The 15642-nt window shown below is 35.5% G+C and overlaps 1 protein-coding gene across 2 annotated transcripts in view; it reads right to left on the reverse strand.

Moving 5' to 3' along the window:
- LOC121378849 (golgin subfamily A member 6-like protein 6) overlaps positions 1-15642 on the reverse strand; it is a 57077-nt gene that overhangs the window by 29571 nt on the left and 11864 nt on the right. For both annotated transcript variants that reach the window (XR_005958768.1, XM_041507190.1), the window contains exons 8-11: positions 15052-15149; positions 14174-14248; positions 12983-13083; positions 11737-11864 (exon numbers count right to left, since the gene is read on the reverse strand). Coding sequence is in view for 1 of the 2 variants with exons in the window: in XM_041507190.1 (XP_041363124.1) it covers positions 11737-11864; positions 12983-13083; positions 14174-14248; positions 15052-15149 (402 nt within the window). In the remaining variant the exon portion in view is untranslated. The remainder of the gene's footprint in view (positions 1-11736; positions 11865-12982; positions 13084-14173; positions 14249-15051; positions 15150-15642) is intronic.

Genomic DNA, 15642 nt, shown 5'->3' on the forward strand with positions numbered 1-15642 from the left:
TGCAGCTGAAAAGGCAAGGACTGGGATGTAAAAAAACTTGAATGGTAACTGTTGTAGATCAAAATACATCATGATATTCCAGCCAGTGTATATACACTGAGATATATCAGTCAGGATATAAATACTATGATATACAAGTAAGGATATAAACATCATGTTATACTAGTCAGGACATAAATATCATGTTATACAAGTAAGGATATAGACACATGTTGAACCAGTCATGGCATATACACCATGATATACCCAGTCAGAATATAAACACCATGACATACCATTCAGGATACATACACCATGATATACCAGTTATAATATATACACCATTTTACACCATTCAGGATATGTACACAATGTTATATCCGTTAAAATTAAACACTGGTCATGACATATCAGTGAGGAACACTAGTACCATATAATATATGTCGAAGAACAACTTTCTCGCATTAAGATGACTCTGAAATGTTAATTTTCTTACCAAAGTAATGGATTTATTTATCTTCAACCCTGACTAGCTGTTTAGAACTATCGCCGACAGTTACGGTAGAATAATTGTATCAAACATTTTGTCAGTCTACAAAAATATTTTTTATTTAATAAGGAATATATTGTCAGTAACCACAGAAATTCTTTTAGCTATGTGCCTTTTGATTTAAAAAATGTAACTGTTTACTCAAAATGTGACACCTGTTTATATAAAACATGACACATTACTCCAAGACATACATTACTCTGATTTCCGTATGAGATAGCAGCACACCACTCCCTGTAATTTGTGATAATTTGCGGTCATTTGACTGTAAGAAGCTATGAAAATCCACTAATCCTGGGTAATAATCGGTGCCACCCGAACGTCTCGCAGACAAAGCGTGACAACACCTAGCGTGACCCGCGATTACCCACACCTGATGACAGCTGACACATAAACAATACCCACAATTCCACCCGCCCTGATGTTATCGGGACTGACCAGGCGACACACGGTCCTCAGTGACCAATTAACACACACTCTTCTCCCGACACAGAAAACAAAAATATGACTGGTATCTCAACTTGTATCAGCAGCCTTGGTTTGATGGGGAGTCCTTGACTCCAACAATGTCCTTTTCTGTCATCAATCAAAGGTAATTTGTGTTACTGCTGAGTGGGGAGTTAATATTCAGAAAACACAGGGTATGGTCAGCGGGGAGACACAGTAAATACTGTGACATAAAATTAGATTTCCCCGCTCCCTGCCGAGTGGTTTGGAAACAATAAATCATAGTTCACAAAGACATGATTTACATTCCTCCAAACATAGAAATCTTGTCCTCATCCACATGGAGTAGATGTATAGTGAAACACATCAAAACCGGACTATCAATAAACTGGAATTCCCTCATACACTGATGTTTTTCATGGACCATTTATAAATGATCAGTACAGAACAGACCTTCTCTAAACCAGATACACCTGAAAACTGGACTTTTTACTCAGTTTATTAGGTGGTCAGTTTAGAGAGGTTTCACTGTATTTTAAACATACTGTAATGGAAAGGTCCAAAGTAAATATGTGTGAAGTAATAATATATTTGTTCATTAAAGCTACAAGCCATTTTGTTATAGTTTGTATTGTATTTCTTACATTAACCTTTATGGAGCTTAAAAATGTAGACACTTGCAGTTTTTTCCCTGCACAATAGGAAACACATACCATTCAATAAAACTGTTATTTTAAAGGATTTTTAATAGATAACTTTAGCACCTGCCCCATGACATTTGTTCAACTGGATGGATACTCATATAAGCATCCACAGGAATCTCATATAAGGATGTCCTTTTTGTCCCACCCAGAACTCATTGTTCATTGCAAATAATTTTAAAAGTTTAGAGACCAAAAATTGTATATACATGTATACAGCACTGGACCTAGGAATAATGACCTAAAAAAACCACAAGTTTGAATGAATGTTTTATTTTGTTTGCAATAAATAGGGTGTTCTGTATGAGACACACAAAAAAGAGACCCTTATATGAATGGCCAAACTGTATTTACTTGCAAATACTGCCTACAGCCATGAATATAAAGCAATCTAGCCAATAGCTATAACAATAAATAAAAAACTAAACTGATCTCAACATAAAGAAACGTTGCTCCACCCATATCAAGACTGTATGAAAATCAGCATGCAGATCAGACAAGCAATCCTCAGTCTAATATTTCTGTGTAGCCACGGAAACAAAACAGAAAGATGTTCATCGGTATTTAGTGTGGAGAGGACAAGCACATCAGAGGCAGATCAGTGTCTGGTGAAGAAGAGGGGCTTATTTATCACCAAGTTTGAATCTAGGCAGATCAGACTGCACAGCAGCCTGATAAATGGAAAGTGAGTGGTTCCCTCCCTCCCTCCCTCACCCACCCCCTCCCGCTCCTAGCTGTGTGGTCCAACCATCAGGTATGCTAGTGGGCCAGCCGCACATTAGTAAACACAGACGTATAAAAGCAATGTATTTACTTCTTGTTGGCTACAGGAGACTTGATGACAACGCATGCTGGGAGAGCCGTATTGCCAGCCTTTGATCTCTGGCCGTTTACCGTAAATCTACTAATTTTGACCTGCAATAATTATGTCTTGTTTGTTTAGGCATTACCGGAGTGAACACAACACAGGAATAGCATCAAGTACAGTATGTTTGACCTTAGAGTCATCAAAGAGAATGTGAACTGCATCCACAGGTAGCAGACTAAACCAAGTAAAACACACATTGCACGCAAACTACATTAATTTTTTTAACGGTCTTCTATAAAACAAATTTTCAAAATGTAAAATAAAATAATAATAAATAATTAAATAGGATATCACAAACATATCTTTGTTAATATACAGCATTAAAACTAAATTTATTTATTTTTAAACATTTTTGTCTGACATAATATATTAGAGATCTGAGTGGCTTTATTAATAATGCACGACTCATAACAGGTATAGATCATAATTCAGGTGTTAAGTTGGAAGAAGAAAAAACTGAGGCCAAGTTTTATTTAAATATGTGGAGATATGTATGATTTCACATTCAGCAAAAGGCATTTTAATTTGATAAAAAAAAGTAATGAAAATCATGCATTAAAATTTGTCTCAACTTGTGATCTCGTTTGAGTGTCATTCTCCAGTTGTACATGTGAGTAAGTGCAAAGCTCAAAGAATGGTATCAACGCCAAGCTTACAGAATTGTATCAACACCAAGCTCACAGAATTGTATCAATGCCAAGCTCACAGAATGGTATCAACTGTTCGGCAATCAACTGCTACTATGGTATCATTACAAGCATTCTACTGTTATACAATTTACTCTATTCTGATTAGACGACGTCAAATGGAACATCATTACGTAAAACTGGTCATGGAAAGGACGTTAAAAAAAAACAAATCATAGCTTTAATAAATCAATTCATTATTAGCTGACCCAAAATCAGTACCCTCTTTGTTTCACTTAAGGAAAAAAAAAAGAAGACAAAAAAGACAAAATTTGAGGTAACATGAACTTAGTGTAAATTGTTCACATTTATAAATTAAATACTATACAGACTATTTTTGGATTTTCTTTAAAACATTAGAAGATTTCAATGGAGCATTAAATATTATATTTTCAATTAAATGTTCTGTGTTGCAATGTTTTGTAATGATCTTTACACATTAAGAATAAACACAGCACAGATGAAACAGTATATAGTCAATGATTTTCTAACCTGCTTATGACATCAAACAGAATACATTAATAAGTTTTGATTAGAGAAATGTTTTCAGGTTCAATTTCTTTTACATTCACAGGGTTATGAACACAGCTGAAGTACGTACATAAACTGTGTGACTTTTTGAATACCCCGTAGGTGAAAACCTGTGGTTGATGCAATACTGTCTTTTACATTATACATGTACTTTAATGACAAATTTAAAAAAATGATTTTTAACTGTTTTTTACTTTTAAACTACAATATTAAATGAATACTAATACATGAATTTTTTTTCATAGTTATCTTTCTTCACTGTAAACATTTCAAGTTATGGTTATGATTATTGTCAGTTTTTAATACCAACTGAACAGAAAAAGGACATACCAAAGAACATGGCTTTTTTAAGTTTAGTTAATGTGTCAGTGGATGGGGTTAATGAACAGGGGAAAATGACCAATATTATTCTGGACAGAAAAAGCAAAGGAGAAAGATGAAAGAGGATATCAAGTGACCAGAAGAAGACACCCTGGGTATTCTCAAATTGGCTGTTGAAATGCTTGGACCAGTCCACTGACATGGTGGGGGGTGGGGAGAGGAATATTCCACACAGGGGTAAAAATTAAGAACTTATTTCACTGGCCTGGGAAACAAGTAGCCAAGAAAAGACACTAGTACTGGCATAGGAATGCCCCCCTCACCCCCCCCCCCCCCCCTTTTAGATATTTTGCTTTATATTTGCTTTATAATAGTGTAAAAGTGTATAAATATAAGTGTGCCCCCCCCCCCCCCCACACACACACTTTTTGGCACCTTCCTACGCCACCAAGTCTAGTCTTCAAGTAAAATCACCAATCCATCTATTATTGAGAAGAAGAAACATGTGGGTTCTAGCAAGCTGTTATGGAACACATATTACTTATGTAGTGTAACAAGTATCATGGCAAACCATCCAGACAATCGGCACATTAAATTTGGCCGGGACGTAGCCCAGTGGTAAAGCAATCACTTGATGCACGGTCGGTATAGGATCGATCCCCATCGGTAGCCCCATTGGGCTATTTCTCGTTCCAACCAGTGCCCCACAACTGGTGTAACAAAGGCCGTGGTATGTACTATCCTGTCTGTGAGATGGTGCATATAAAAGATCCCTTGCTGCTAATCGAAAAGAGTAGCCCATGAAGTGGTGACAGCAGGTTTCCTCTCTATATATCTGTGTGGTCCTTAACCATATGTTTGACGCCATATACCGTATAACCGGAAATTTTCGAGGATTTTTATTTTCATGGGTTTCGAGGGTAAGTAGTCAGCATCAAAAATATAAATCCTTGCTATCTAAAATATTTATTGTGAAAAACATAACACACTGACAATTTACCGGAACATTTTATTTCCTGTTATGCGCAGTCCACCGGATACGACAAGAGAATAGTATAGTCAAGACAACAAGTTAGAATTTAAAAAAAGGTATTGTCTGAATCTCACTGTGTGTAGAATATAATTAAATATTTTTTTAATTTCGTATATTGCTTTTGTCAATGTCCGCCCGCACTGCATCAGTGATTCCGGTGTGGATGAATGCAGATTTCAAAATTTTCTGGTGTGTTTTCAATTCTGCCATAACTTTCATAATCCACCTTGCATTAATTGGTTTTATCGCCGAAGTACGCATTTCGATCTTGATGTCTGTTACACCTTCGCCGTCTTTCATAGCCAGGGTAAAGTAAAGTAAAGTTTGTTTTATTTAACGACGCCACTAGAGCACACTGATTTTTAATCTTATCATCGGCTATTGGACGTCAAACATATGGTCATTCTGACACTGTTTTTAGAGGAAACCCGCTGTCGCCACATAGGCTACTCTTTTTTACGACAGGCAGCAAGGGATCTTTTATTTGCACTTCCCACAGGCAGGATAGCACAAACCATGGCCTTTGTTGAACCAGTTATGGATCACTGGTCGGTGCAAGTGGTTTACACCTACCCATTGAGCCTTGCGGAACACTCACTCAGGGTTTGGAGTCGGTATCTGGATTAAAAATCCCATGCCTCGACTGGGATCCGAACCCAGTACCTACCAGCCTGTAGACCGATGGCCTGCCACGACGCCACCAAGGCCGTCATAGCCAGGGAAACCTGCTTTGAATACCATGTGGTGAACTCAGATGGCGTTCTTAAGTGGTTTGTTCACACATACGTCGTAATTGGCTTTACACAAAATCAAAGACTGTGATCAGTTGTCTGGCGAACAGTAGTCAGTGGCCAATTAGGCTACAGCTGAGTGTTCTATTGTTTAACTTTACACGTCGGTGGTATCGAACAACTGGCAGCCGAGGTGAAACTTTAATCAACAGTAACAAGTATTCTTGCAACTAGACTTGTTAAAACTCGAAAATAAAATCACTTTCAATTTAGATTTGGCAAACGACGAAAATAAGAAACCTTGAAATGTTTTTATACCCCAAACCACGAAAAATTAAGACCACGAAAATTTCCGGTTATACGGTAACCGTAAATAAAATGTGTTGATTGTGTCGTTAAATAAAACATTTATTATTTCTCATCTGCTGAAGGTGGACAAACATTATTTAAACTGCACTCATCTATGGTGATTTCTACTCGCCTGAGGCCAGCATTAGTCTCTATCCCAGCCATAGGTCAAAAGTCAGGTTTAAACCAATATTAATGTGGTCTAAATTTTTAAGTTAATAGATCATTAACCAACATTCATCTTGTTCTACTGTATTTCCATAAAGGATAGCTTAAAGGTGACATAAAAGGATATCAATGCCAGTGACTAGATCAAAATGACGGTGGGCCAAGGATCAAGCCACTGATGCAGACCTTCAGATGTCACAGAAATTATTGTATCCAGTAGCATGCCAGTACCCATAATTGAGTAAAATAATCCACTATTACCACAATTACCAAAATAAATGTTTCCAGTGGGTTGTGATTATCACAACTCAACCCCTGCAATTGCCCATGGCTATCGGCAATGCCATGGAGATTGCTATAGGTAGTATTATACCAAATAACTTCCAACTGGGTCAAAGTTCGAGGTGCACCCAACTTTTGATAGAGAAGTGAACACCACAAGTCCTGTGATTAGTTATAAATGTGAGTGTGTTGGTTGTAAAAAATAATAGTTTCATCTGGGTAAAATAAATGTGCAATTTTATTTCATCTAGTACCAATGTGTCAAGTAGCCTTGTGATTGAAACATGTATGGGGTACCTGTAAAAAAAAGTACTCGAATTTTGTGCGAAACTAGGGTAGTCATAGACACTACCCGTTATCTCAGAAACGAGCAGCTTGACCCCCATTTTTTTCTGATTCACTTTAAGTGTAAGGGGTGGTAGTATTTATATCCGTGGCGTTTATGTCAGTTGATACGTTGCAGGTAGGAGTTTTAGCCGCATATGTTACTATTGTCGTCTATTGGATTTGATTTGGTAGTATACACCCTATAGCACATATTCAGTGCATAATAAAAAATATTATGATTTTGTCATTTTATTTAAAGCCGCACACCCTAGTTCCATCCAGCGAAAATAAATTATAATTTGGTTAATCTACAAACCTGTAACACACTTAGATCACGTTTTTATCAAATGGAGTGAAAAAGCAGCTCGAAGCACAACAATGCCTACGTCATGACAAATTTCACAGACTTGGGGTGCGTTCTTTTCACCTCTCCTGGACATGTTCCAACTGTTCTGTCCTGGTTGTATCCCCTCTCCAGATATCGTAGGACTTAGCAAAATTATTGGTTTTAAGGGTTTGTAACGTTTTGTATTGAGATACTTACTTGTCTGAACTTTATTGTTACTGAAAATGTTCACGAACTGTGAAGAAAAATCTCACAAATGAACAACCATAAATCGGATGTTGATTGCGCGGAACCGTGCACGAGAAAACAAACTGAACCAAAATGATAACGGTCACGTGGTATACCAACGCCTGTGACATTGAAATGGAAATATCCCGTCTAAAAATAGATTAGACCTTGTCTGCTCAACGGTTTTTTCTCAAACGTGCGTCCGTTTTTCAGAAATACGAAAAATGCATTTTGTGATATTACAAACACCAGGATTACCAGGATTACCAAAAAACACTTCAGGTGAATGGAAATGTATATTCTAAATAATAAACGGTAAGTAAAGTGCAATTTTATTTGTGAAAAAATGGGTTTAATAGCGAAAAACAACGCCGTAATGGTTAACAACTAGCCGTAACTAGGGTGTGTCCCTTTAATAAAACTATACTGGTTGATTAATTACCCATCACTTGATCATGCAAGTTCACAATGACCTTGACCTTGACAATAATCTCTGTACATGGCTCTGAATGGAGTTTGGATCAAAGTTAGCACTGAAGAAAAGTTGGTTTTGGCCTATAATTCATACTGTAAAGATTTCAATAATTTCTTTTTACATGGTATTTGACTTGCCATACACAACTGCTCTTAAATATGGTATTATATATAGGCAACCTGAACTTAGATTTTAATAGCAATTTATTTTTATATTAAAAATAGCATGTGCCAATAGTGGGTTAATGTCTTTAGTTTCCATTAACATTGTTAATTTTTATGTATGAAATTCTGAAAACTCAAATTTGTAAAGAAGTAGATTTTTATTGTCATTTTGACATATTTATAGGGTGCTAAGTTATATTTTAGACAAATTTGTAGTTTTATGCAAAATTTAAAGTAAATTTGAAGAAAAACTTTTCCAAAAACATAATTAAATTTGTTGTCATTATTGTGCCTTATGTTCTTATTTGTACATAACAATAAGGTTGTTAAACATACTTAGATATCCAGATCATTTTTGTTTCTTAATAATCACTTAGTTAGCTCTCATGAAAAGCATTTTGAGTTTATACTAGATTCAGAACCAATTTTTTCAGATTTGATTATCTGCCTTGGATTAAGTTGATAATTTATTTTATTGTTAAAGCTGTATTACCTAATGTTACTAGCTAAATAAAATGCTGGATTACAGATTGTAGGAATACATCTAATGTACATATTGTATTCATCCGGATTAGAAAATAATGCAAGAAAATAGATGTTCGGGTAATTTTGTCATTTAAAAATAGTTTTTTTCAGTAATTAATCAAAAATAAATGTGTTAAAGCTGCATGATTATTCCAGATATCACAAATATTAAAACCTCCAACTACAGTAGGCTATAAATAAAATATAGTCAGGAATATTGGTGGCTGCCAATAGTTTTGATGGTTCATTATGAAAATCAGCATGGCCGATGGATTTGAAATTCCCACACCTGGTAACTTGAAGACACCCACACCCAGCATACAGTATTTCCTCCCAACACTAATGTTCAGGACATTAAGTCATTACTTCATACAGGTACAGTCATGTTTGTGTTTCCTTCCTCAGACAGTGTATTTTTTTAATACTGATATTTCTTTGATGTGCCTGTTAAGGTCTTCATAATCTAGGGGTCAATCAAGTGCATGTGTTTTAATGGAATTCTTTAAAGGGGTAGAGGTACTCTGACTATCTTTGTTGTCTCTATATATATACCTGAGTACACACACCCAACTGAAAGTAAGTATCTTCAGGAGTTTTATTTTAAAACATTTTGTTGTTTAATATGACATATTGCATTTGTACAAAACTATATGCAATATATATGCTTTTTGAGGTGTACATTATATTAGGTTGCACTGTAGAAACAACAGTTTCGGTGAGATTGTCAGTTTATGTCAGAATACACCAGATCCTGGTTGTCATAAAGACACATAGCTGGACACTTTTTGAAAAATGTATGTTATCAGTATAGGTAGTACTATACCAAATAACTTCCAGCTGGGTCAAAGTTCGAGGTGCACCCAACTTTTGATAGAGAAGTGAACATCACAAGTCCTGTGATAGGTTATAAATGTGAGTGTGTTGGTTGTAAAAAATAATAGTTTCATCTGGGTAAAATAAATGTGCAATTTTATTTCATCTAGTACCAGTGTGTCAAGTAGCCTTGTGCTTGAAACATGTATGGAGTACCTGTAAAAAAAAAGTACTCGAATTTTGTGCGAAACTAGGGTAGTCATAGATGCTACCCATTATCTCAGAAACGAGCAGCTTGACCCCATTTTTTTGTGATTCACTTTAAGTGTAAGGGGTGGTAGTATTTATATCCGTGGCGTTTATGTCGGTTGATACGTTGCAGGTAGGAGTTTTAGCCGCATATGTTACTATTGTCGTCTATGGGATTTGATTTGGTAGTATACACCCTGTAGAGTTTTTAATACTCCACAGCATTTTTTTGCCTTGGACTATATTCAGGGTTTTTTTTCAATGGCATGTTGTTTTTTTGCCGTAAACATTTTCTTAATTGCAGGGGTTGTACAAGTGAAAAAGTATTTCCCATAAAAATTGAAATCTTGGGCCCCCCAACAGCATGTGTTCTGGAGCCCATGGTACTGGTGGCATAGACAAGAGCCTCTACATCTGCTGCATAGTTTGTGTGCAGTGCTGCTATTATGTGCAGAATATTGGCATCTCTTCATGAAGCCCACAAAGATCCTTGATGAAGAATCCAGCCCCTACATTTTCTACAGTTGCTGGTCTATCTGTGCATACATCAGTCTCGAGTCCCTGATGCAGGGCTTCTAGATTATGGTAGCCCCACTTCCATGGCTAGTGATATTCAATGTTGGACTAGTAAATAACTACTGTTGCCATGCCCAATGGCTAGGGGAAAAAAAAAGTCAAATGTTACAGCTAACTTGATTTTGTAAATATGAATATTCTGCTCTCACCCCAACCCCCCGATGTTAGTGTTTTTAAGCTCTATCTCACCCTTTAGGTGACATATCTGATTATTACTATTATTTAGTAAAATTGTATTAATTTAAAGTAAAGTAGGGCTAGTGAATTTTTCATTGTGACTAGTAATTTGTTTAAATCACTGGTCACATGGCTAGTGTATTTTATAAAAATTCTAGAAGCCCTGCTGATGTCTCCAGATATTGTTCATCTATCATGGCCAGTGACATAGCGTGCTTGTCTGCTCACTGTAGTCTTTTCCTGAGATGAAGTGCTGTACAATGGTGCAAGTGTTTACAATGTTTAATTCAGACCATGTGGTGGAAAAAACTCAATGGGAGTGGTCAAAGGATACCCAACAGGTAGTGTGTTCAATATCCAAGGATATCCCACAGATATGTCAATTCCCTGTCAAAGGATACCCCACAGGTATGTCTGTCCAATGTCAAAGGATACCGCACAAGCATATCTGTCCCATGTCAAAAGATACCCCACAGGTATGTCTGCTCCATGTCAAAGGATACCCTACAGGTATGTCTGCCCCATGTCAAAGGATACCCCGCATAGGTATGTCAATCCCCTGTCAAAGGATACCCCACAGGTATATCTGTCCCATGTCAAAGAATACCCCACAGGTTATGCCTGTTCCATGTCAAAGGATACCCCACAGGTTACGCCTGTCTCATGTCAAAGGTGATTATCAAGTATGTTTTAAGGACTGGGACAAGATGCAAACATAATATAAACAATGATGACCACTCTATAGAAAATAACATGTCAGTGATACAGATCAGAAAAATCGTCCCATAACCTACACCATAAACCTGTTATTGTTTTTATTCTACAAGTGAACTAGACTAGAGGAGTGGGAAATAATCTTTAATCCTAACTTCCGATATTCTCAAGATATCAAGCAAGCTTTTTGTAGTATGACATACAAAATTCTTGACTTCATTCATGCAATGTTATTTACTATTACTAAAATAGTTTTGAAACTCATAATTCCAAAACAAATATATAATTTTGGTTAAATTTACCAGAACACAAACTTTATTTGGATTGAAATTAACATGTAAAGAACATGCAACTGAATATCTAGTTAAAGAAAATGAGTCGAATCAGTTCATGTGACATGCAATAAACTTCTAGCAGTAGTTTACTACTGTGTTGTAAATGGTCACTATAATCAGTCAATATAAACAGAGGTTATAGAATAAATGGTATTTTCTCACCTCGAGTCTTTGGTCGATCCGTTTTGCCTTCAAATCCATCCCAGCACACAACGCAGCATTGTTCAAACTCCTCTGTGTTGTCGTGTTGTCTTCCAGTCGAATCTGAGTATCAGTTAAATGACGCTGTTCTGAAATTAAAACATTTAAATATTTAATTTCTGAAAATATTTAAACTGTTATCTTAACACCACAAAACTTGTGTGTAAAAGCTAAATATGAAAACAGTTATCTGATATCTGATAAAATGTACTAAACATCAATTTTTTTTATATCTAACAAATATACTAACCATCTCGTTTCTTGATAACTAACAAAACATACTAAACTTTTTGTTTCTTGATATCTAGCAAACTTACTAACCATTGTGTTTCTTGATATCCAAGAAAAACATACTAACCTTCTCATTTCTTGATATCGTAGATCCTGAAATTAACGCGATCATAATATTAATGCGAAAAATGCGAGTTTGTGTTGTGTTATTCGCATTAATATGACACATTTATTTCTAGGTTTTGTCTATGTGTCCCACATTATTAAAACAAAAACAAACAACTTTAGATTAAATTCTAACATATTTATAAAACACAACTGGAAAACAATTCATCGTAGACGAGACAGACTAATTGTCCTATAGTCCAGCAATATGCCAGCCACTTTGGCCACCCTGTCAAATGGCTTTTAGCATGCTAATCCTGAGGTCGACCGTTTCTTTGCTTTTACTGTTCAAGTTTATTGCAAATTTGTTGGCATACCACTGGGTGAATTGTTCATTCATTATGACTTTAAAATCGCCGTTCACAGATAAGGAAGATTCAGTTGTAGTGGTATATGTATGCTAATTAATTTTTAGCCAGATTTAGGTAATTGTACATGTCAAGTACATGACTACAGCAAAAATATGTTTTGAGTTGATCTCACCAAAAACATCCGGGACTAAGCAGATTAATTGATGTGTACGCTGATCTGTTGGTGAGATGATCTCACTGAAGACAGCTGATTTAAGGGAAAAGTACACAGACGTGTGTTGTTAATATTTCAAAGGGAGGCCACTCACATTACTTTCATTTTAATCTGCCCACCGTCACTCGCATTAATCCTGGGACGCATTAATTTCAGGATCTACAGTATTTAACAAAACATACTATCTCATTTGTTAATATTTAACAATTATACTAACCATCGAGTTGCTTGATATTTAATGTTATACTAGCATCTCGTTTCTTGATATGTAACAAAACATACTAACCATCGCGTTTCTTGATATCTAAGTGAGATTTGGTCACCGACAGGTCAACACTTAATCGTCTCTTGTTCTGCAAAGCTGTCTTGGATTCAACGTCACTTCGACTGCAATCAAACACAAACAATAATAACAGAGCAATCCATTTAGCTAATTATTATGAAATAAAAGTGAAAAAATATTTAATATTTTTGACCAAGTTACTCTTAACAACAAGCCTTCTGAGAGTACTGCTCAAGCAATACATGCCCTCTACTGGGCTCAACAAATTGTCGTATCTCTTAAATTCAAGGACTATAACAAATGGGTAAATGTGACAGATACCCCTTCTTGTATTTGTGGCCATCCAGTTGAAGATGCAGAATTTTTTTAATGTTTTTGCCCAATATATGCTGCAGCTCACAATACCCATTTACTGAACTATTATAATCTCAAGTGTCATACTTTGCTATTTAAATGTCCAAGATAATATCTCTATATTTAAATCTGTTCAGAATTTTTTTATTAATAGTAAGCGTTTCAAGATCAATTAACCATTTAACCATTCTAACTGCTTGCTATTTATTCTTTGTTTCTTCTACACACTCCTCTCTTCTATTCCCCCAACTATCCGTGTTATCTTTATTGTAATACTGTTCTAGCCATCTTTATGTATAACATGTATATTTGTTAAATGTAGGGAGAGGCCTTAATATAGGCACTTGCCTGTTGGCCAATCCCAAATTTGATTTGCTAATTGTTTTAAACCAAATGGGTAAATCACTATGAAAGTCAAACTTGATCTGTAACAGCACATTCATCTCAATATCTTGAGGCATTGCCAAAAAACCAGTACGGAAAACAAATTTTCGTATCTCCTACGTTCAAGGGCCATAACTCTGTTAAACTTGATCTGTAGCCGTACATAATAAATCTATACACAAAATGTCAGCCCAATATCTCAAGGCATTGTGTAAAAAACATCCGGAAAACTATATGTGGGACAGATGAAGAGACAAACAATCAGACAAGACAGAAGGACTAAGATGAAACCTGTAGTCCCCTCTGGTTGGACCTGTAGGGGACTAATAATCATCCAAACTAAATAATCAATAGGTGTTTAAAATGTTTCACATTAAAAGTTATAGATAGTGTTGATTACACTTTATTAGACTGAAAAATATTAGTGGTAGGAAGTAAAAGAATGAGTGAACTTACGCCAGTTTTTCATTCAATAATTTATCATGTGTTAAATCTTCCTTGATTCGCTGAGTGTTTTCCTTCGATTTCTCTCTGTGAATAAAAATTAGTCAGCATTAATCAACAGCAAACAGTACTTCTGTTAATGTAACATTCTGAAAATAAACTGTTAAGTCAGTAATTGGTACTCCATTTTGGATTGTCTTAAAAGGTAAGCCCAACTTATAATATGAAAAGGTTTTGTTGTACTACAGAAAATCTAATTAGGGTACTGAAATTTACACAACTTATTAACATTTTCATAAGCTAAAAGATTAACACCTTTTTTGCTACACACCTCCTGCATCCTAAAAGCACACATAAAAATATATCTAAATTTTAGCCAGAGATATTTTTGTCCACTTTTTTGAAGTTAAAACTTGTACATATGCATTAACCTTCCACCAGTCTGAGTGGTATAGTGGGTTAATCCATCACTTAACACTGGTAGGTCCTGGGTTTACATGCTGGTACCGGGCCCCCACCCAAAGTGAGTTTAATGACTAACAACAATCCTGGACAGACATACTAGACAGCTGAGGTGTTTGACCAGGACAGTGTATTTGAACTTTAATTGGATTTAATCCATCCCTGAGACATCACACTATTGTTCCAGGTTTAGATTATTTTTCAAGAATCAACACCTGTAAAACAATGAAATTTGAAATATTTTGTGCAATCAGCTACAATCCTTTAGCTCATGAGGACAAACATCTGCATCGTCAAATAAACATGTAAGTTAAGCTTTATAAACAAAATACCAGGTTAAAGTTTATGGTGTTTCAAAGAATTACACTAAAACAGTCCGATAGCATAAATCTGCTTGTTTTTAACAGTGTATTTTAACTGTGACATACTTCTCTATTTCAACTGATTGTACTCTGCCTTTCTGAGCTTCCATGTTCAGTGCTATTGCTAGATCTCCGAGCTCCTTCATCAGTTGAAACTTTTCTTCCTGGAATGAAGAATACCAAATTGTTTAAAAATAGTGGTGATCACAATGAAGAAAACTGCTTACGGACTGCATTAAATATGCAAGACTTAAGAACTGCACAACAATAAAAAAATATATGAAATTTTATCAATCATCTTTCTACAATGCAGTATCAATACATTAATAAAAGAAGAAACCCGACACTCCAACTTAAATACATGTACCACAAATGTTTCCAGATTTTTTCATGAAGGAAAATATGTTTTAAAAAGTTGGTTTCTTTAAGGACATCATTAGAGCACATTGATTTATTAATCATCGGCTATTGAATGTCACAAATTTTTTAATTTTGACATATAGTCTTAAAAGTGGAAAAACGATACCTTTTTCCATTAGTAGCATAAATATGTAAAATAAATGTTACTAGGTAAAAATTATAACAAGGAAAGAATGCATTTTGCAGGATCACTCATTAACCTTCTGACTACTGCAGGCGAGATATCTCGCCCGACGT

Source organism: Gigantopelta aegis, chromosome 8 (assembly GCF_016097555.1).
Source record: "Gigantopelta aegis isolate Gae_Host chromosome 8, Gae_host_genome, whole genome shotgun sequence".
NCBI lineage: Eukaryota > Metazoa > Mollusca > Gastropoda > Neomphalida > Peltospiridae > Gigantopelta > Gigantopelta aegis.